The following is a 20,581-nucleotide window of genomic DNA, read 5'->3' on the forward strand; positions in this document are numbered from 1 at the left end:
AGAGGAAAAGGACCTGGGGGTGTTGGTCGACAGCCAGCTGAACATGAGCCGGCAGTGTGCCCAGGTGGCCAAGAAGGCCAATAGTACCCTGGCTTGTATGAGAAATAGTATGGCCAGCAGGACTAGGAAAGTGATTGTCCCTTTGTACTTGGCATTGGTGAGGCCACACCTCGCATACTGTGTTCAGTTTTGGGCCCCTCACTACAAGAAAGACATTGAGATGCTGGAGCGCATCCGAAGACAGGCAACGAAGCTGGTGAAAGGTCTAGAGGGCAAGTCTTATGAGGAGCGGCTGAGGGAACTGGGGTTGTTTAGCCTGGAGAAAAGGAGGCTCAGGGGAGACATCGCTCTCTGCAGCTACCTGGAAGGAGGTTGTAGCGAGGTGGGTGTTGGTCTCTTCTCCCAGGTAACAAATGATAGGACAAGAGGAAATGGCCTCAAGTTGTGGCAGGGGGGGTTTAGATTGGGTATTAGGAAAGATTTCTTCACTGAAAGGGTTGTCAAGTATTGGAACAGGCTGCCCAGGGAAGTGGTTGAGCCACCATCCCTTGAGGTATTTAAAAGACGTGTAGCTGAGGCGCTTTTCCAACCTAAATTATTTTATGATTCTATGGAAACAGACCAAAATGTTATAAATGACTTGCCCAGGTTCATGCAGTAGTTCAGTGACAGCTCAGATTACAACCTCCTTTAACACTTGGCACCAAGCTTGCATCCTCCACATTCTACCTATAAATCTGTCCAGCTGTACTCTGAGATCTAATAGGGGCACTCAGGCAATTTCCTTGTGTTGTGCTTTCTGCAATTACCACTCCTTTATTCAGAATTGCATTTGGGGGTTTGAAGACATGATTGTTGTTTCAGCTGTCTCCCTTAAATGGGTAAAGATGGTCTTTATGTTGTATTTATACCTCCTGTGGTAAACTGTTTTCTTCTTTATAGAGATTGGCATACTTTTTTCTACAAAATCGTATTTTATGTGTTTAGGGAGAAACTCATTCGCCTTCAGCATGAGAACAAGATGTTAAAGTTGAACCAAGAAGGTTCTGACAATGAAAAGATCGCCTTGTTGCAGAGCCTTCTTGATGATGCAAACTTACGGAAGAATGAACTGGAGACAGAAAACAGGTAAGAAGTTTTGTCTTCTATTTCAATTGACTTTTCTAACAATGCCATATAATTTTGACTGTACTGTGTCCAATACTGGCCTCCCCGTTACAAGAAAGACATGGACTTACTGGAGTCAGTCAAGTGAAAGGCCACAAGGATGTGATTACAGGATTGCAGCATCTTTTATGAGGAGAGTCTGAGGGATAGAGACTATGTAGCCTGGAAAAGAGAAGGCTTAGCGCGGATCTTATCAATGATTATAAATACCTGATGGGAGGATCTAAAGGAGATGGAGCTAGACTCTTCTCAGTGATGCCCAGTAACAGGGCAAGAGGCAGTAGGCAGAAATTAAAACACAGTTTTATAGGATTCCGTGACTGTGTAAAAGCAGTAAACTAGTAGCTCTTACACAGTAAAACTGACTGTTATAAACTCTTGCTTCATGTATATAGAAATGATTTCTTAATACATGCATTTACATTATCTTGGAAGAGTATCAGAATGTTCTGTATGACTACAGACTATAATCTCTGGAACTGCTGTATGCTCTAACTACTGTTGTAAATTTTCTGTGAATAAAATACAGTATTGCATCTCTTGTGTAGATGACCTGAAAACATTGGACACTAAAAATCTCAGGCTTCCTATTGCACTTGTGTGTTTTTTTCTGAAAAACAAAGTGTTATCTCTTTCCTAGATTGGTAAATCAGAGACTTCTAGAAGTGCAGTCCCAGGTTGAAGAACTACAAAAATCTTTGCAGGATCAAGGTTCAAAAGCTGAAGATGTAAGTAGAAATGTACATCAAGCTTACATTCAAGTAGTTACCATTTTTGAAACTTTGAGCTTTTTGTAAAAAAATATGTAAAAGAAATATGCAAATGGAGATTTCTGATAGTTTTCCATATTTACTCGTATGGTCTTAGCACTAAATCGTGCTTCTCTAAATAGGATATAAGACATAGTAAGACATTTGTCTAGAATAGAAAATCATCCTACATAGAGAAGGTATCAGATATGTTTTAGCTGATGAATTGTGTCTGTTCCAATAGTAAACTTAGCATTAAAATTAATTAATTACAATAGAGAGTTTTGCAGGGAATTAAGGAAATGTTAATTCTCTATGTCTTAGTAAACTATCTGAAGTTATTTTTGGTTTAGTTTTCGTAATGAAAGTGAAGGCCTTTGCTGCCAGTGGAAGCTCTGTAATTGTGGATGTAAATGTATCTCATAATGCAAGAAGCCAGGCAGGCCAAAACTGAAAAAAAGTCAAACAATTAGGCCCTCAACATAATGCGGCATTTTCTGTTTCTGTATACAGAGTTAACTTTATTTTTAATGTAGGAATACACGTGGCAGAGTTAGTGTGGAAAACAACTTTCAGTCTTCCACTCAAAAATTGTGTTTGCCATCTCCTGTGTTTGAGAGAAGAAGCTCTAGAACTTTCTTGAAAGCAGTGATTTGCTGGACTGTACATGCACAGTGTATGCTCACAATCTCAGTGTATTGTGTTGCTAATTGGCAACAAGTTGTAATGTGTTGCTTTCTATCTTTGTGGTTTTGTTTTAACTAATTTATATAAAACACTGAAGTTTTTACTAGCTGCTTATTTTCATTTAAGAGCGTGTTTAGTTTAGCTGGTCCTTTTAATTTTCAGAATAAACAGTATGAAAGTAAAACACCTAGTCGAGCTCAAATAAGATTATTTTCCTAAGTAACTTAGAATGCATTTTAGAATGCATTTTAAAATAGGTCCATACTATTATGTGATTCTGAGATATTCTTTGTTTTCTTGGTTATTGGCGAAAATCAGATTTTTCAGGGTGAGCAAGAATATGAAAAAATTATTCTCAGATATTGAGTATTGTAAATGATCTCTGTCTAATTGAATTCAGCTTTATTTACTGCAATTGTAATTGTATCCCTTTTTGAGGCTATGGTTTGGACAGTAATTTAGGACGTATCTGCGGCTTACTTACAGGACTGGTTGCAGCCTATGTAGGCATCATTTGAGATGATTCTGTTAACAGCAAAACACCACCATCACAATGCCATGGTACAGCCTACTGTGTGTACCAGGCAGCCCTTGTCAAATCAGAGCTGGCAAGTTCATGATGCAATTGCTGGCTTCTGTGTAGGTCTGACCATTCCAGTGGTGCTTTATAGGCACTAATCCCATGGCCTGTTTTGCTGACTTCGGTGTGTAGGATTTAATTTATTCTTGAAGAAGCAAAAGAGGGAGCGTAGACTCAGAGAAGTATTGAGGCTGCAAGAACCTCTGAAGCTATGGAGACCTCATCCAGTCTCCCACACAAAGTAGAGCAAACCTCAAAGTTACAGCCAGCTGCTCAAGCAGATGGAAGTTGGGCTGGGTCCACCTGAGCTATCCTTAAGATATCCTTACAAAAGGAGTGATTCTTCAGAAGGATGAGAAAAAGGATAAGGAGAGACATGGCTTATAGCTCATTGATGCATAATTTTCAGCATGTTTCCTCTGTTTTTCACTGCTTTTCTGCAATAATGCACTTAAATCAGTATTTTTGTATACTTATACTGTAAATATGCAGAATCCAGAAAACTGAAGATCCCGTTTGTATTCAGTCCAGAAATGATGAGGGCTTGGGGTTTTTTGTTTTTTTAGTTTTGTTTGTTTTCAAAGTTGAAGTAATTTTTAGGCTTGCCTAAAAAGTAGTAAAAGCACTATCCTAACGCAGGCAAGTATCATTGCAATGGTACATGCTGCTTGCCAAGGTCCACATGGGGAAGCAGTTTTGATTTTGTATTGAAGTGCAGTGGAAGGCAGATGTTGGGAAGATATCAGTGCCATTAGGCCTGTAATGGGCACTGACACATCCTGTTGGGATGCATGATTAGTCCATCCTGGCTGTTGTCTTGCTAGCCAGGGAAAGGCCTCCTTACCCTAGTCTTGCATACTACAGAATCAACTCAGACATGCCTGGTGTGGTCAGAATAGCAGGTGTGATTTATTGTCCTCCAGAATGCAGTGGTCATGTGCAGGGCTGCTCAACAGGTACCCTGAACAGCTTCGACTACACCATTTGCATGCCTTATTATCGCTCTCTTTTGTCATCCTTGTTCTCCCATGCTCTGCCTTAATCCCTTCCTATATAAACAACCTGCCTTTAGTTACTTTTACTCCACTGGACCTAGTCTTGCTAAATCCATACCACATCTGGTGTTTCTCGTACTGTTACATACGCAATCTTGGCCTTATATGCTGTTACTGATACAGTTACTAAGTCCTCCTGACTTGGCACTTCCCTAAAAGGTCCCCAGAATTCTGTTACCTGTTCGGTTACCTGTGAAGTTTTGCCAGTTTGCTCATTTGGTGAAACACTGGACAGGTTGCCCAGAGAGGTGGTAGATGCCCCATCCCTGGAAACATTCAAGGTCAGGCTGGACGGGGCTCTGAGCAACCTGACCTAGTTGAAGATGTTCCTGCCCACAGAAGTGGGGTTGGACTAGATGACCTTTCAAGGTCCCTTCCAACCCAAACTATTCTATGATTCTATGATTACTCTTAGCGTCTGTGAAATCTGACTATCCCTAACGGTGCTATTTATAATTTTTGTCATCTTCACACAGCATTACCAGTCTCATCAAGCAGTTTTCTCAAGTCATGTGCCGTAGTTTCCCTCACCCTGATAAGTTAGCTTAACCTCAAGCCAGAGCCTAGCCATCTGCCTGTGGCCTTAACATGCAGAACAGAACCAAACGTTTTCCTCAAAAAGGGGACAGACCTGTTCCTTTGGCTTGTTTAAGCATGAAAGAAATTTCCAGCAAAAATGCTTTATTTCTGTGGGTTTTTTGATGTAAAAGAAAGATAACAATTAAATACTGGGGAGGATACCTGTTTTCTAAAACCACACCATACTAAGTATTTTTTTCCTGTGTTTTGTAAGTGGAACTTGGTAGCACTGGGAGGAAAAAGCAAAATAGCCAGTGTGCATTTGCTGATTTTTACAGTTTTGTTGTAGAGATGTTCTTCTATTATGAACAGATAAAACATTTGAATTAAGTTAAATGTAAAACTAGTTCAAAATTAGATAAAGCTTTTTTTTGTATTTGGGATTTTTTTTTAAGAGACTGGTCTTCCTATGAGAGAACAACAATTATAGTAATTACTTCTTAGGAGCAGGGGATTTGGATATGTGGCTTTAAAGCTGACTGAGACTTAAAACAAAAAAAAAAGTAATGTTTGCGCATTTTTAGAGTAATTTATTTTAATTTATCTGCCTTGCTACAAGTATATACATGATCTTTGGGTGGCTAAAATTGCACATTTTACCTTTTATTCTTTTTCCTAATCTCGTGTCTTGGGTAAATTACTCTGGGTGAACTCAGTCCTGCTTCTTTTAATTGTGTGTGCTGTTTATCATTGTTAGTTTCTTGCTCGTGAGAACACATGATCTGTCTAGATGGGAGAGGGGTTACTCCCACAACAATGCTGGTACCATGAAAATAATATATATGAAAATATATAGTGAAATCAATGTTGAGAAGTAGTTGTGTCTGTTCCAAGCTAAAGCCAAGTGCAATACAAGGATCGCAAAAGAAAAGCTGAGTTCAATTTTTATTTTCTTATCTTAGGAAGATGGGCACTGCTGCCAACTTTTTCCTTTCTTGTCCAAACCAACCAACAATCCCCTAAATGATCAAAGTGATAGTGTCAGTTCAAATGCTTTGTGATCAGGAAAGATGCACACAAACATTTATTGTTACAGAAAAGGTGACGTTGCTGCAGTTGTTCAAAGGACTGGAAAAGAAAAACACCAAATGGTCAAAACCTGCAGATCCTTAGCTGCTACAAATTTCTGACTCTGAAGTCAGTAGAGACATGCTGGCTTGTTTTTACATGCTCCCCCCCGACTTCTTACAGTGCGATAAGAAAATCCAACTTTGAAATAATGAAAAACCATGACCCAGGAATGTGATGAAAGACCATATTTTGAAGTATTTACACTATAACAAAGCTAAAAGCTTTTTTGGGCGCACACAGTAATTGTCCCTGTTGGCCAGATGTCTAAACCTTTGTTGAAAGACCGTTGGAGAAAAAGCAATGAAGTAATTTTGTTGATGATTTTATCTTATATTTTGATGGCATTCTGGACCATCAGTCACATGTTAGTCCTCCAATGTGATTGGTACTGGATAAACACCAACCAAAAAGGTAGTTTCTGATTTAAGTATTTTACATTTGTCTTGTATTCAATCAGTGTGGCAGTAACACAATCCAGTATCACTTCACAAAAACACACGTATCTCTTAATTTTGGTTGTAGCCCAACAGACTGCATATTTTCTCCTGTTTTGTTATTTGTATGATTTTTGTTATAAAATGACTTTCCAAAATAGCAGTTGCTCTCCTTTGAAATTCTGGTTTAAACACAATGATTTACAAATATGCTTCTTTACTGTTTTTATATTTTTGTTTTTAGTGGTATGTTTTAGAAAATGTTACAGGATGAAACTGCTCATGAGAACAGAGGAGAAAAATGCGCATGTGTGAAAAAATGCATAGCTTTAACTTTTTCTGTTCATGACTTTCTAAATAGTTTCTTCTCTTGGCTGCTGTTTTGCTTTATACTAATGTGATCTCTGTTTCTTGGCATGGGCTTCTGCTCAAGGCTATTGTGAGTATGGCTTTCTATTTACTTAACACTACTTTCAGTTTATAGACATTTATTGGGTTTGGTTTTTTGAAAGATACTCACTGTGTATGAAGTGAGTTTAAAATTAAAATAAAATTTACTTTGAAGCTTTTATTCAAAGAGCTTATCTAAATGTGATTTAACCAGAAAGTGGAACACTGTAAGTTGTATGATAATTTTTACGTGTCTGTAATCAATAAAGATGAGAAACAGAAAAAGGGTAAAATTTCTTTTATAGTCCAGTCAGAAACACTCTACTCCCTCTAGTTTCTATGGGGGCAGGAATTTACTTCAACTGGCTTGCTACATGTCTTCATACAAATTGCATTGCAATATTGGTAGGACAGCTCTTCTAGCAAATTTTGCTGCACTTTCCAATTTCAGATTAATTTATTAAGTCTAATTACAGAAGTACTGAAGAAATTAAAACAACTGCCATAGAATTTTTTTGTTTATGGATCTTGCTTTTATTGATCTAGTTCCTGGGAAAATATTTGTAAAGTTATAAAGCTCTCCAATTTCAGGAAAGTCACACAGCTGTGGAGAGAAGGATTGCTACCACAGAGGGTGGCTTTACAGTTGTGATCTAAAACTGAGTGAAGTAAAAAGTTGGATTTTGGTTAGAATGTCAAAATTGTATGTTTTAAAATAATTTTGAAATTATGTTAATTCTCTGCAATATATTAAAATAAAACATTTAACTTTCTATTTTAGTCAATTCTTCTGAAAAAGAAACTTGAAGAACATCTGTAAGTATTTTGTTTGCCTATTTTGTTTGCTGTTTGAAATTATGTTTTCCATATGGTAAGGAAGTCAGACAGTCATTAATCACGCTTCTGGAAAATATACAACTAAGAGAAATTAGATAACACAGGAATGTTTGGGAATCTGCTGTTCAGATACTATTTTCATCTCATAGAAAACTCTTGTGAAAGGAATAAGAGCGATGAAGGAACCATCATTTTGTGGTGGTTAGAAAACTTTGCTTAACATTGTGTAAATCTTCACTCAAGAGGAGTAAGTAATTCTGTTTTGAGGAAAGCATGTAAACAAAATTAATTTGTTTACTTTTTAGTATATATTATGGCTAAAAGCTAACATTTTAGGAAGTGTTATCATTTTGTTCTGCTATTTCTGCCCTCTTTTACTTCCCTAAAATGCAAAGAGCTGTTTGCTTTTTGACTGGCTTGCAATAAAAAAAGTAGTTTCTGTTGCCTTTGGGTTTAGCATTCTTTCTCAATGTAATCTCAATTATGAGTATTCATTGTAGGCACGCATTGTACAATTAACTGTAAATTCTAAATTAAATTTATAATTACTGGGAATTAAACTGTTTGTTGTTACAGTTCTCCATATACCGTAATGTTTTTCAGCTTATTTAACAAATATTTCCACAGTGACATTGTAATTTGTCCTCATGCCCCACAGCAAAAATCAATTGTGCTCTCAGAAATATATCACTATCTGAGGATTTTTTGTATTGCTTAATATTCATTCAAGCACAGTAATAATACTGGGAAAACAATATGTGCTTTTATGGTTTGTAACAGTGAGAAGCTCCATGAAGCTAACAATGAGCTACAGAAGAAACGAGCTATTATTGAGGATTTGGAACCAAGATGCAATAACAGTTGTGAGTTACCTATGCAGTCCATTTCTTTTCTTTGTAAATAATTTCATGGGCAAGGTCTGTAATTATAATACCTACAGGAGGTGCAAGATAAACAAAATGTACATTTTAAATGGCAGTGATATGTGTGTTGTTAATTTCTCTGTGTGTGTTGTTAATTTCTCTGGAAGCAATGGTGACCTAAAAGATGCTTCTAACACTTGAAATGCAGGGGATCACATTTTAGAGACCACCGTAGTAGGAAATGACAATGGCCATAGAAATACCGAGTCACTGTTATACCTGTCATTGAACCTCAGCTGTTCAGAATTGTCCTGTCTCCTAAGACCCTAATTTAGGAGATCCTTGCTGCCTAATTTAGGAGGTCATTTTTACTACCAATATCTATTCCTTCATTGTGTTTTCAGAACTGTGTTATAATTTGAGAAAATTTTCAGACACTGGTCAAAGATGCTGTAGGATATATGTCATATTGCTCAGATGGTATCCAGAACCCAGCATCCAGTTGTTTTTTAGCACTTTAATGCTACTTTTTTTGTGAGAAGTGTTGAAGGAGGTAGATTGGTTTTTTCCAAGCCTACTTATTATAGAAAAGGTAAAAGATTGCAACCAATGGCAGCTTTTCTGGTTTGTGCCAAAGTGAATTTATTCATAAAGAGATCGAGGAAGATAGAAATATCAGTTCAGTATTCATTACATACATTGTGTATCCAAAAAGAATTTTCATTTGTGTTGAGCTAAAACTGTAGAATATGTTATAAGTTCCATGTCTTAGGAAATATTAGAACACTTGGAAATGGGGTCCAGGGACTTCATGAGTAGCTAATAAACACACAATCGTGTCATACTTGATGAGCTTCAGTGCAAGTGTAATAACTTTTCAGTGCAAGTTTTCTAACTCACTAGCTTCTAAACATCAGGGCATATTAAGGCTTCTGTAGTTAGTTTACTGAAATTACAAGTTGCTTTTTAAAAATCTGGGTCTGAACTTTTGTCTTGGTAAAATAAAAATAGTTGTACCTTCTTCCTTTCTTTCCATGCTCAGGAAATGTCTGTGAATTATTTTTTCAGATTCTTTTAACTATCCTGGATATGGCCAAAATGCTTGGGCATTGTACAAGAATCATAGCATATTTTGAAAAATGGATTCTTGCAATCTTGGAGACTATCTGCTATTGGTCCTCTTACTGATCAATGAAATTCTTACTTGGTCCTGTTACCAGTTTACTGTTTTCCAGGTGCTTAGAGAGAAAACTGTAGGAAAAACATGAAAGAACATTTCAAAATGAGGCTGCAAAACAGATGGACTGAGGGTTGCCAATTATCTAACATTGTCTGAGAACCAAATGTCAATGTTATATGCTATTTGATCCAGGATGATGCAATTGAATTTTTTTTTTTTTTTTTTTTTTTGAGATCTGAGAAGATGTATAGAAGATGTATAAGCAATAGTGGCTTCACATATTCTTACATCAACACAGGAAAAGGCTGTGCAATGAAATTTTCCTACTGGTCTGCATTGCTGCTTAAGAAAACGTGGGGGAAAAACTAAATTGAGTATATTCATGTCGCAAGCCTGATAAATTGTGTCCAGTGTTACAGTTTAGCAGATTTAAGCAAGAGTTGTGCCTGTTAAGAATTATTCCTCTTACATAAAATAGGAAAACTCATATTTATCTGAGTTACAATACCAAGATATTATGGAGCATGTAATTCATTAGTAAACTAATTTTCTAAGTGTGTTCAGTAATGGGATTGATTTATGATTCCATTTCTCTATTTTTTCATGATTTTAAAAAAAGCAAAATTTGTGTACAAAACAGCCATCTCATGATAGATAGGAGTACACATTTTTAATGTGTTTCTGAGCTGTTCAGTAGTTAAAATTATGGTATCTGCTACATCAGGATCCTTATATTAGCTTTTCTTAACTGAAATAAATTCTAACTGTGCCTTAAATGTCTGTTGAAAAACATGAAAACAAACATAATATAATTATCTTATTTTCCAACGTGTGCATCTCCTGACATAAAGCACTCAAAATTGAAGAATTGCAAGAAGCTTTACGGAAAAAGGAGGAGGAAATGAAGCAAATGGAAGAGCGATACAAAAAGTATTTGGAAAAGGCCAAAAGTGTAAGTATATGTGTTCCACGTTAATGATCCCTCTCTGACAGACTGCACCACATGTCCATTCTGCAGAAATAAAAATAAAGGAGGTATCTGTATACACACTAGCAAGTAAAAGAGAAGGAAGGCCCAATGAGTTTTTTGTATCTTCTTACCGTTATAGTACCTAATACTGATTAGTTCTACAGAAGATTTTACCCTGATTTTCTGTTCATGACTATCCCCTTTTGCTACCTATCCATAAGCCCTTCTGATGCCTCTGTACAAATACCCACTGCTACAGATTTTTGATAGTTACCCAGACAAACCTTGTTGAGCACGTTTTCATGTCAGCTGGTGACAAGGAGAGGGTGTTAAACCCTTTGTAATGCTGTGATAAACTATTTCTTTGCGGAAATTCTGCCGGACCTCTGTCTCTGAGTGACAAATGTATAGATCAGCTAAAGCAGTGTCTGTACTAGAACTGGTGGTATAGAAATAACCGAAATAGCTGTGCTGTATTTTAGAATTGGAGAACCACCCATCTAAACTAACTCAAGGGAAGGAAGCCCTGTGAGCAGAAGTACTCTTTAATTGGCATTTGTGCTGGGACTTCTGGCACAGTTGTCATGAAGAGTTCCACCTCTTTGAACACACAAATATAGCTTAGTAACATCAAGTACAGGCACAGTTGGACCAACAAACTCTGGTTTTATCAGTTTGGCAGAGAGGGAAAGGGAAGTTTGGGGTTCTTTCCTTCACAGGTGGCTGGATCTGCTTATGTGTGTTTCTAGATGGTGTAGGCTTCTTGTGGTGCTCAGTCAGTAATGTCCGTCTTGCCTGGAGCAAATAATTTGATACACTTTTTTATAAATATAACTTTTAGCTACTTCAGATTTCATCAGGTCCTAATTGCTCACATAAATTGTTTATTCTTTTTGAGGGGCTCAGAATTTACAGGCAGAGGTAATTACATATGTGCCAGAGCCATCTTTACCAATTTAAATTTGATTTTGCTTTCTTTGTTCATCTTTTGCCCCTGATTTCTATTCATGTTCTAGTTTAGCTAACTGGTTTAGAAACTGTTTCAATATGGACTCTTTTATTGATGCTTTTTTCAAGTAAAGTGATCTTTTTAACTGAACCACCTTTGAGAGCTGTTACATTTCTCTGATGACGTTCAGCATTCTCTTTGCTTTTACTGTTTAATATATATGCTTCTGTTGAGAAGGTGGCTAATATTTAAGTATGATATTGAGGATGTGGGTATACTACCAGCTTTGAAATGGCAATATTGTGGTTTCAATCATAGTCCCATTTCTTCTCTTACTATACCTTGATATTTTATTTGAGTTTCTCAAAAGCATACCAGTGTCTTTGTTCATCTGATCATGGTAGTATCAAGATCTTTACTATGGCTGTGTATCGTTGAATTAGAATCTGTAAGTAGGTTCCTAATTTGGCAAGACTTTACGCTTCCTTTCTTTACTTTTGTGTAGTTTCCTCAATGACTTCTTGTGAGATGTTGCAAAAGTCTTCAGGAAATCTAACCAAATAATTTTTAATTTTTTTTTTTTTTTTTTTACATCTTATGTTGCTGACTGTGTCTCAGAGTATTCCAGTGAAAGGCAGAGTCACAATTTCCCTTTTCAATAAGATTGTTTTATTTGTATGTACTGTATTACTATAGGGTGTTTTATACAACAGTAGCATTAATTATTTTCATTAGGTTAGCTTTTTGTGATCTTACCAACTTTCAGTTTTGGTTTTTTTTTTTTTGTGAAGATGAGTACAATCATTATAGCCTTCCACTGTAGAAACTGTATCCAGGTCTAATGTGTGTTTTCTTAGAAACATAATACACTTTTATGAATCTTCCTTCATGAGTACCATTCAGTAAAAATGACTTACTAAAATTTAAAGCATTGTTTTCTTTCAGCGTCTGGACACGATTCTGAAATGGATAGAAATACAAAAGATGTGAAATCTCTTTCTAATATATCCAGAGGTTGTTAAAAAGTTTTAAGCTATTTTCTATTAAAGGCTTAGGAATCTAGGCATTTTGCTGGATTTGTTCTTGGTTTAGCTCTGTGTTTGCTAGCACTCATGCTACCTGTGATGGATGCCACATACAAACATAACCAGGTGTCCCTTCATCTTATTAGTAACATAATGATCATGCAAATACCTCAGAATGCTTTTTGGCTTAACAGAGCTATCTAGAAATGACAGCACCTGTGTACCCCAGATAGGTGGATCATAGCATCTTTCCATAAGGACCAAAGCGGTCCTTCCTCAAGCGGGAGGAATTGACGGGTAGCTCAATAAGTGAATTAGAGGAATCTTTGAGAAAATGTTTCTGCCACTGTGGCCCCAAAGTAATGCAGCTAGGGGTAGGAACTGCATATGTGAGTCTGAGATAGTCTTAGGTGTCACTTTTTCTTATTGGTAATTTTGTTTCACAGTCCTGTAAAAGAGAGGCCAGTTCAGATGCTCTAATGTATCATGGCTGATGTTCAGAGGCAGAGCCTCTGTCATGCTGGCTGTCAAGGTTGTTTTACAGGAGTCAGCCTCTTAAAACTGCACATCCATCTGTTTCGCATTTTGGAGTGTCATTTCTTACCACTGACATGTTTTAAGTCACTTTTTTATTTCTTAACCTGACTTAAGAGGTTGTACTTCCTTGATGTCTTTCCCTCCAATTAGATTGCTCTTGCAGGATTTAATTAAAAACAAACTGGTTTTCTCTTACAGGTCATCCGCACCTTAGATCCTAAGCAGAACCAAGGTGCAGCTCCTGAGATTCAGGCTTTGAAAAATCAGTTGCAGGAGCGGGACAGAATGTTTCATTCATTGGAGGTAGTAATCCTCATGTTTCCTGGTAGATGCGTATTTCCTCATTGTTTTTTAAGTGTAGACTAATACTTTTATTATACTTTGGTTTTAAATGTATGCTTTTTTGATGTTTGTTTTATAGAAAGAATATGAAAAAACAAAAAGTCAAAGAGAAATGGAGGAGAAATTTATTGTTAGTGCCTGGTACAATATGGTAAGAATCTCCCAAACTTTTTATTAAAACAAAAAGAAAGAAACAGACAGGAAGAAACTAGTAATGTTATTTGTTTCTGGGTTGTTTATAACAATATTCATTAATTTACAGTTTTTTGTTCGAAAAGCATTTTCCAACACACAGACAGAGAAACAAATGGTTTTTAATAATTTTAAGTTATCACTATATAAGAGTATGTTCCTATGATAACCTTGGGGTAAATGAAAAAGAACGCGTTCATTATTTTCAAGTTTTAAAACCAGAAATGGCACTTTCTAGAGGGAAGGATACCTCAGATTACTGTTTTGTAATTCCAGCCCTTCAGTTATCCTGGCTTACAGTGCTCAAATTTACGTTCTTCTTTGATTCTCCACTCTCCAATCTTCCAGTTGTTTCTAATGAAGGGGCACAAGAAAAGTAATACAGCTTACTTGCTGCAGTAAGCACTCTGAGAAACAACCCCTTTAACTTGGGTGCAAGTTTAGCCCCATGCAAAGGGCGAGCACAGGGGCAAGACCCTCACTTAAATTATTCAAACCATAAGGAAGTGATCTGTGCAGTCATACAGTTTTTGCTGGTCTTGTGTGCTGGGAGATTTTTCACCTTTGTCGAAAGTGTTCAAGACTTTTCTTGGACAAGTGTGGCTGTATTGAAACTGTTCTTTAGATAGGAAGAATCCCTGACTTGTGTAACATTCATGTTTCATTCTGCTTCATCATAGAGTTCAAATTCCTCCTCTCTGTCTTCCCTTGGAAGAGTTTCCTTCTTGCTGTTCTACGTTCTTGTTATGTCCATGAATAGTAAGCCAAAAATGGTACTTAAGCAGAGTGTTTGAATCCTTTAAATATTGAAGGCATTTTCAAGAGACTAGTGTCCTTGACCAATTTTGTAACAGTAGTCCCACTGACAAACAGAAGACAAGCCTGAGCTAAGAGCTGTGATTCAACAGCCTCTCATGAACACTAAAATGAGCATTGATACCTTTGTCTGTCTTTCTATAATTAGCCTCTGCTTTTATACACAACTACACAACCCATCACAGCTTCCCTCATTACCTCCTTGCATTTACCCTGCTGAAAACATACTTTCTCTCAAGATATGCTTCTGCATTTTGGGCTGGTATTTTCACAGAGGAAGACAATACTTTACTTTACTTCTGAAAATAATTACTCTTCTAGCTCAACATGCTGAAGGGGGCCAGGGTGGGGAGAGGAAGCACTTTTGAAAATAGTCATCCAGTTACCGTACGTTTATGTGGAGAAGCATATGTTCAGCTCTGGGACACTGGGGGACCTGCCTCTCAACAGTTACTCCAAACCTGGACAATGACTTTGGGGGGTGGGGGGCAGGGGCGGAGAGAAAAAAAAAAGAACAACACACAAAGAATTCGGAAGAGTATCTTAGCTTTATCCTTGAAAATATGATGCTTCGTGTTTGAAATTCAAAATAGCTTAGTCAGTATTGGTGAAGAAGGAGATAATAAACAAAAAGTGAATGAGTAAAGTTGTTCAGTGTTATGTGTTGGTATTCACTGAGAAGTTTCTCTTTGTCCATAGGGAATGACTCTGCATAAAAAAGCAGCAGAAGATAGACTGGCTAGTACAGGCTCAGGACAGTCCTTCCTGGCTAGACAAAGGCAAGCCACGAGCACAAGGAGATCTTACCCTGGTCATGTCCAGCCAGCAACAGCAAGGTAGAGAAGCCTTGCCCTTAGAAAGAAAACTGCTTTGTGATCCAGGCCACTTCTGTTGCAAGTGACAACATTCAAGGAAAATCAACCAGCATCCTTTCTCTTTCTTCCTTGTTACTGCTTTTATTTTACAGTTCAGGAAAGGGTTTTACTATGGTTTCTCATTGTTCTATAATGCCCTTTGCTTATATTTTTTAGAGTCCATCTCTCTCTCTCCCTCTCTCTCTCTCTCTGCATTTTTTGAATGTGCCAAAGTTTTGAAAACATCTAGAAGAGTGCTGTATAATAACAGAGTCTTATTCGTATGAAGCCTGGTCTCTTATGAAAAGCCTCATATGGGCTGTGTAACAATGTAAATTTCCTGTCACAGTTGATACTTTTGTGCCTATCAAGGTTGTTATGCTTTATTAAGACTGCCTTTGTTCAAAGGGAATTAGGCTTTTTATTTCATGTGCTAACCTGTTGCTTCAAAAAAATGCTGAAAACCCATTACAGAACTGCAAAATTAGTGAATAATATTGTTGTGAACTATATTTGCTACTAAAAACTTACCAATGGCAAAAAGAATGATTTTTTTTTTTTTTTTTTTTTTTTTTAAATCTCCTGTATGCAAAGTTTGCTCTTATTTTTGGCATTTAATAAGGAAGCAGGATGATTTTTTTGCAGGTTTTTCTTTACCTACTGGTGTTACCTCTTTCTCTGGCAGAGCTGAATACTTTCAAATGGTTTGTTCTACTCTTCTTGGTCAAGTGTATGCTTAAGATATATTATAAAAAGATTGAGAAATATTTAGAATGCCCTAATATGCTACTGCATCATCCATTTAAAAAGGACTTTTGTTTTAAAATTTTGTAATTATGGATGAACAGTACAGAATGGATCAAGGCCCCGGTTAATATTGTTGATGTTAATGTATTCCAGTTGTCATCCCCTACTAAAAGACTTGCTTTTAATATATTGATTCAGGGTATAATTTTATCAATTGCCTTACTAATGGTACCAGTGCCTTCAGGTGAGTTTGTTGCTGATTGTGTTGAAACTGGCTGTGATTTGTTGTACTGCCTTTTTAGTGTGTAGCTGGTTTGTTGTATGTCACTCGTTGTAGCACCTTCATGTTGAGCAGTGGGATGGATGGTGGCCCCTGCTATTAATTTAGTTTCTGTTCCTACAAAGTTCTGCCTTTTCCCTGACAAATTCTGTGCTCTCCCTATCATTTTTGTCAAAGAATTGATGGACACAGGGGACCTGAGTATTAGTTGAAAGTTTACATACATCTTGTGGTGATTCAGTTTTAAATATTTTTCATTTAGAAACTGTTCGGACCCTAATGCAGATGCAGTCTGGTTTATAGGTCTATTCTTTTACCTTATTTTAATGCCCTCCCAAGTGAAGACATTTTTTCATAAATCCCTTTAGAGAAAAGACATACTAGCATTTATTAATCATCTGAAGATCTATGTTAATTCACAACTTGGGGGGAATGAGCAAAGGGTAATTAACCCAAGCACACCTGGATTAAAGGGTAAGGAACAGGTGAATGACACTTTTAGGTAGTGTTTTATCCTCAAGTACATCATCTGTTTTAATCTAGGCTAAGAAATGCATTCAATATGTGTCTGAAAAAATTTATCAGTTCTGATTTTTTCCCCACAGTGATATGAAAACAGATGGTGAAGTATATTAACTGCATATAGGTTTGTCTTTCATTCCTCACATTTGGAAAAAACTGCTTTTCTAAAAATTCTCTTTACTTATTCAATGTATAACATGTCTGGGCTATGCTTGCAAGATTAGATAAAACAGTGAAAGTATCTTCTTGTGTGCAGAAAGGTAACAATGTAAAGGGAGTTTAGGACAATTTCTGTAGCTCAGTGAGGTGATACTCATTTTGCTGTCACTTACTGAGATACAGAATACTAAAGGGACAAGAAGTCATATGTGTTATCTAGCAAGATGACCAGAGTTTGTGTGGGACATCTTTTATTGATCTTATTGTGCAATCCATTCTAGTCATTTGAAGAACTCTTTGCTGCATGGTGAACAGGAGGAAATAAGATCACCTCTCTGAGGGAATTTGATGTTCTTGTTTGAGATTATAGCATTTTATATCACCCGGAGAAAGAACCTAAGAATACCTAAAACTCCGTTTTTATTTTAATCTGTTTTTAATCTCTGTCTGTTACCCTGCTGCCAAAGCCTATTTGTGAAAGCAAGGAATACAAGGACCTTAATGGGAGTTTTTATCTCCTAATTTTGTCTAATAGTTTAATTTCCTGTTGCTATTAATTAGGTGCAGGTCTAAAATAGCTTGAACACAATCTGCACACTAGAATAAAACGACTTGCTTTTATTATTTTAACATTTTTTTTACCATTTTGCCTCCAAAGTTTTGATGACAGGCAAATATCCCTGACAGTTAGGAGATGAACCAATGCTGTTTAGAAGCCTCGTTTTTAGCTTTTACTTTCCTATCTCTCATGGCTTCCTTCACTTCTTGGTGGTTGTTGGCTTTTATCTTCTGCTTTGTGGTTCTGGTTGGTCTTTCCTTTTCCCTTAAGATAAGACACTGAAGTGTTTTCTATAGTTCCCTTCAAGAATATATAGCATCGTTATATAGCGTCAAAGAGCAAAACAAGACTAATATTGAATCTGTGTTTTACTGTTGCTTGTAGTAATTGTTAGGCAAGACTGAACAAGCATTTTGTCTTTTGAGAATTTGCAAACTTGTAGAAATTCTGGTATTTCCCAGAATTTGTGTTGAATATAAAAATCTAAAAGTATACTGCAATCTTACAGAAATATACTCTGTTGCTATCCAGTTCCAGTAAGTCATTTGTTCTGTCTTCTAATGATAATCATCAGGAATCTAATTCCCTGTTCTTCAGCATTTTACTTCTATTATTTGCTGCATACATCAATTCTTAATCTTTAGGTGTGGATGAATGCAGGTGATGAACATGATTAAACCTTCTCTCTCACAAGAACAGCTTCTTTTGAAAGGGTTCAGCTTCATTATTTTCCTTGCTTGTTATGTAGCTTTGGAAGTAGTGTGGTATTAAGAAAAAGAAGGGGCTCAGAGTGTGACTTCAGGGAATAAGCACATGTATAGATGAGCTACCAATGAACACCGTCTATTTATCTTATCTTCAGTAATAAAATAATATAAGCAAAAAACCCCTGTACAACAGAATTCTCTCAGTACATTAGATACTTCTAATGAAGCTTTTAGGAACACTTTTTCTGGGGCAACAAAGTCTGTTTACATGAAAATTGTAGTGGTAATTATTAAACCAGTGCTGTATCCTGTCCTGATACACTAAAAACAACCCCTACAGATTGAGGTTAAAGAGAAAAGATTCTCCAGGGCAGTGATAAAACAGCTGAAGAGTTCATGAGAGTACATTCTGGAGCACTGTGCTGAGGATCTGCCCAGAGTAATCTTTCTGAGAGATTTTAATGAATGCCAACAAAAGATAACAGTTAAATGGATGAATATTTTCGTTGTTCAGAGCTGAAGCTTGGTTTCTGGTCTTAAAGGATATGTGTGCAGTCCAGTATGTATACTTCCGTGGAGAGTTAAGTTGTTAGCATATCAGTGATCAGACATTACAGAAAAGAATATTCAGGTTCCCCATTTTCTTGATAGCAACACTTGGATCATAACATGTATTTTCCAAGTGCTGTGAAAACTGAAGTAATCTAATTTAAAGGTTGTGTGTTCCACCCACAGTGGAAAGAAAAATAAACAACTAGAGCACACAGCTTTATATATTGTAAAATGAAGTAAATATGCAATGGCTACAGGATGCTTTTCATTATCTCTTTGGAAATAAGCAAATGGTAATCTTGTCCTGTTCTGATGTCACTTGAGATAGCAGTAATGCTTCTGCAAGTTGTCCGTGGCTTTCTATTCCTGTAAGGAGCACTGGCAATTTTATATTCATTGTGTATGAAAGAATTAACAGTGAATACTCCTATTACTGCTTTATGATGATCTTAAATAGTAAGTGGTATGTGCAAGCTGTCAAGAAAATTTAAGAGGATTTGGCAATTTTTAAGTCCTTGGTATTTTGACATATGCAAATAGCTTTTGCTTTTCCTCAGTTCTCTAGTATATAAGACTACCCACTTAGCAGCTTCCTAGGTGATTTTTAGTGGGTTTAATTCTCCTGATGTGTTGCCATTTTGTGTAGATTTGGTAATTGGAAAATATTTCAATTTCACCACTTGATTTTCTTCTAGTTAGGCAGTTAGTGGTTTGGAGGAAGATTATTTTGAATGTGGCTAATTTTTCTTTTTTTATGAAGCAAAACAGTACCTGAATTTTGCTTATTTTACAGAGATTTTTATTCCTGCCTGACGTTTTGACTTTTTGCAAGGATTGATGAGGGAGGTATTTTTGCACTCGAAGTCAGCTATGCAATACTGACTTCTTATGGGGTTTTGCACATGTGTTATAGGTAGAATGTGGACTCTGTGTTTTGCAGTAATATTGTATTGATAAACTTCGGTATCTCCAAACCGAGTTTAGCAAATTTTGCAGGCATTTTCCTTACCAGTGTTGTGCAGATAGATAGCTAAAAGAGGTTAGTCTGTCAGGAAGCACTTTGAAGTGGTGTTTTTTCCTCTAAGCCAAATAGTCATACTTCAGGGGTGTCGCCTACAAAGTAGTTTGATAGCGGGATTATGGCTGAAATGTGATCTCAGGAAATCAAGCACTTACAAAAAAACCTTTTCGGAAGCCCTTCCTTAGAACAACTGTATTAGCTGATGCTGGCGGTATGATACATTTAGCATTCTGTTAAAATGAAGAGGTGAATCATTATAACAATTTAAATGTAAAGATCAGGTAAGCAAGAAATTCAATGAACCTTGCGAACTGCACGCAGCCCAGACACATGTCCCCTCCCAAATCTGAGCAGTCCAGCTCCCTTCTGTGTTGGCAAGAGCACTGCGTTTCAACTTTGTGCCTTGCATCTGGAGAAAGAAGTGAAATCTTGCATTATCTCATAGGTTGGTGTAGGAGCAAGGAATGAATCTCACTTGCACTCAGAACATCTCCACAAGCCAAATCATATTATTGGCTTGTGGCAGATGTCAGATTCTAGGTAGGATCCTAGCCATACCTCCAGTTTGTGACTTTCAAGGAATCAGGAAAATGTCTTGGCATGACTAATTGCATTGCCTTGCTCCTGTGATCTTTCTTCCCTCTGGAAGTCCAGAAAAGGAGCAGAAGCTTGTCAGTGACTCTGCAGGCTATAAGTAAAAATAAGGGATGATTTCTTCAGTTTGAAGGTGGAGGAGACAGACACAAGCAGCTATTAA

General features: G+C 36.8%; 1 protein-coding gene across 1 annotated transcript; it reads left to right on the plus strand.

Annotated features, from left to right (window-relative positions):
* Window positions 1–987: 987 nt before the first annotated feature.
* On the plus strand, window positions 988–15,349 carry LOC104077154 (protein Hook homolog 3; the record flags this gene model as incomplete). Its single annotated transcript, XM_009578280.1, has 8 exons — window positions 988–1,128; window positions 1,808–1,895; window positions 7,494–7,528; window positions 8,330–8,412; window positions 10,444–10,544; window positions 13,272–13,376; window positions 13,495–13,566; window positions 15,123–15,349. Coding segments are annotated over 8 exons (766 nt in total), but the record flags the coding sequence as incomplete, so codon positions are not given.
* Between the last annotated feature and the right edge of the window lie 5,232 nt (window positions 15,350–20,581).

The sequence above is a fragment of the Fulmarus glacialis genome, unplaced genomic scaffold, assembly GCF_000690835.1.
Source record: "Fulmarus glacialis isolate BGI_N327 unplaced genomic scaffold, ASM69083v1 scaffold11415, whole genome shotgun sequence".
NCBI classification, from domain to species: Eukaryota; Metazoa; Chordata; class Aves; order Procellariiformes; family Procellariidae; genus Fulmarus; species Fulmarus glacialis.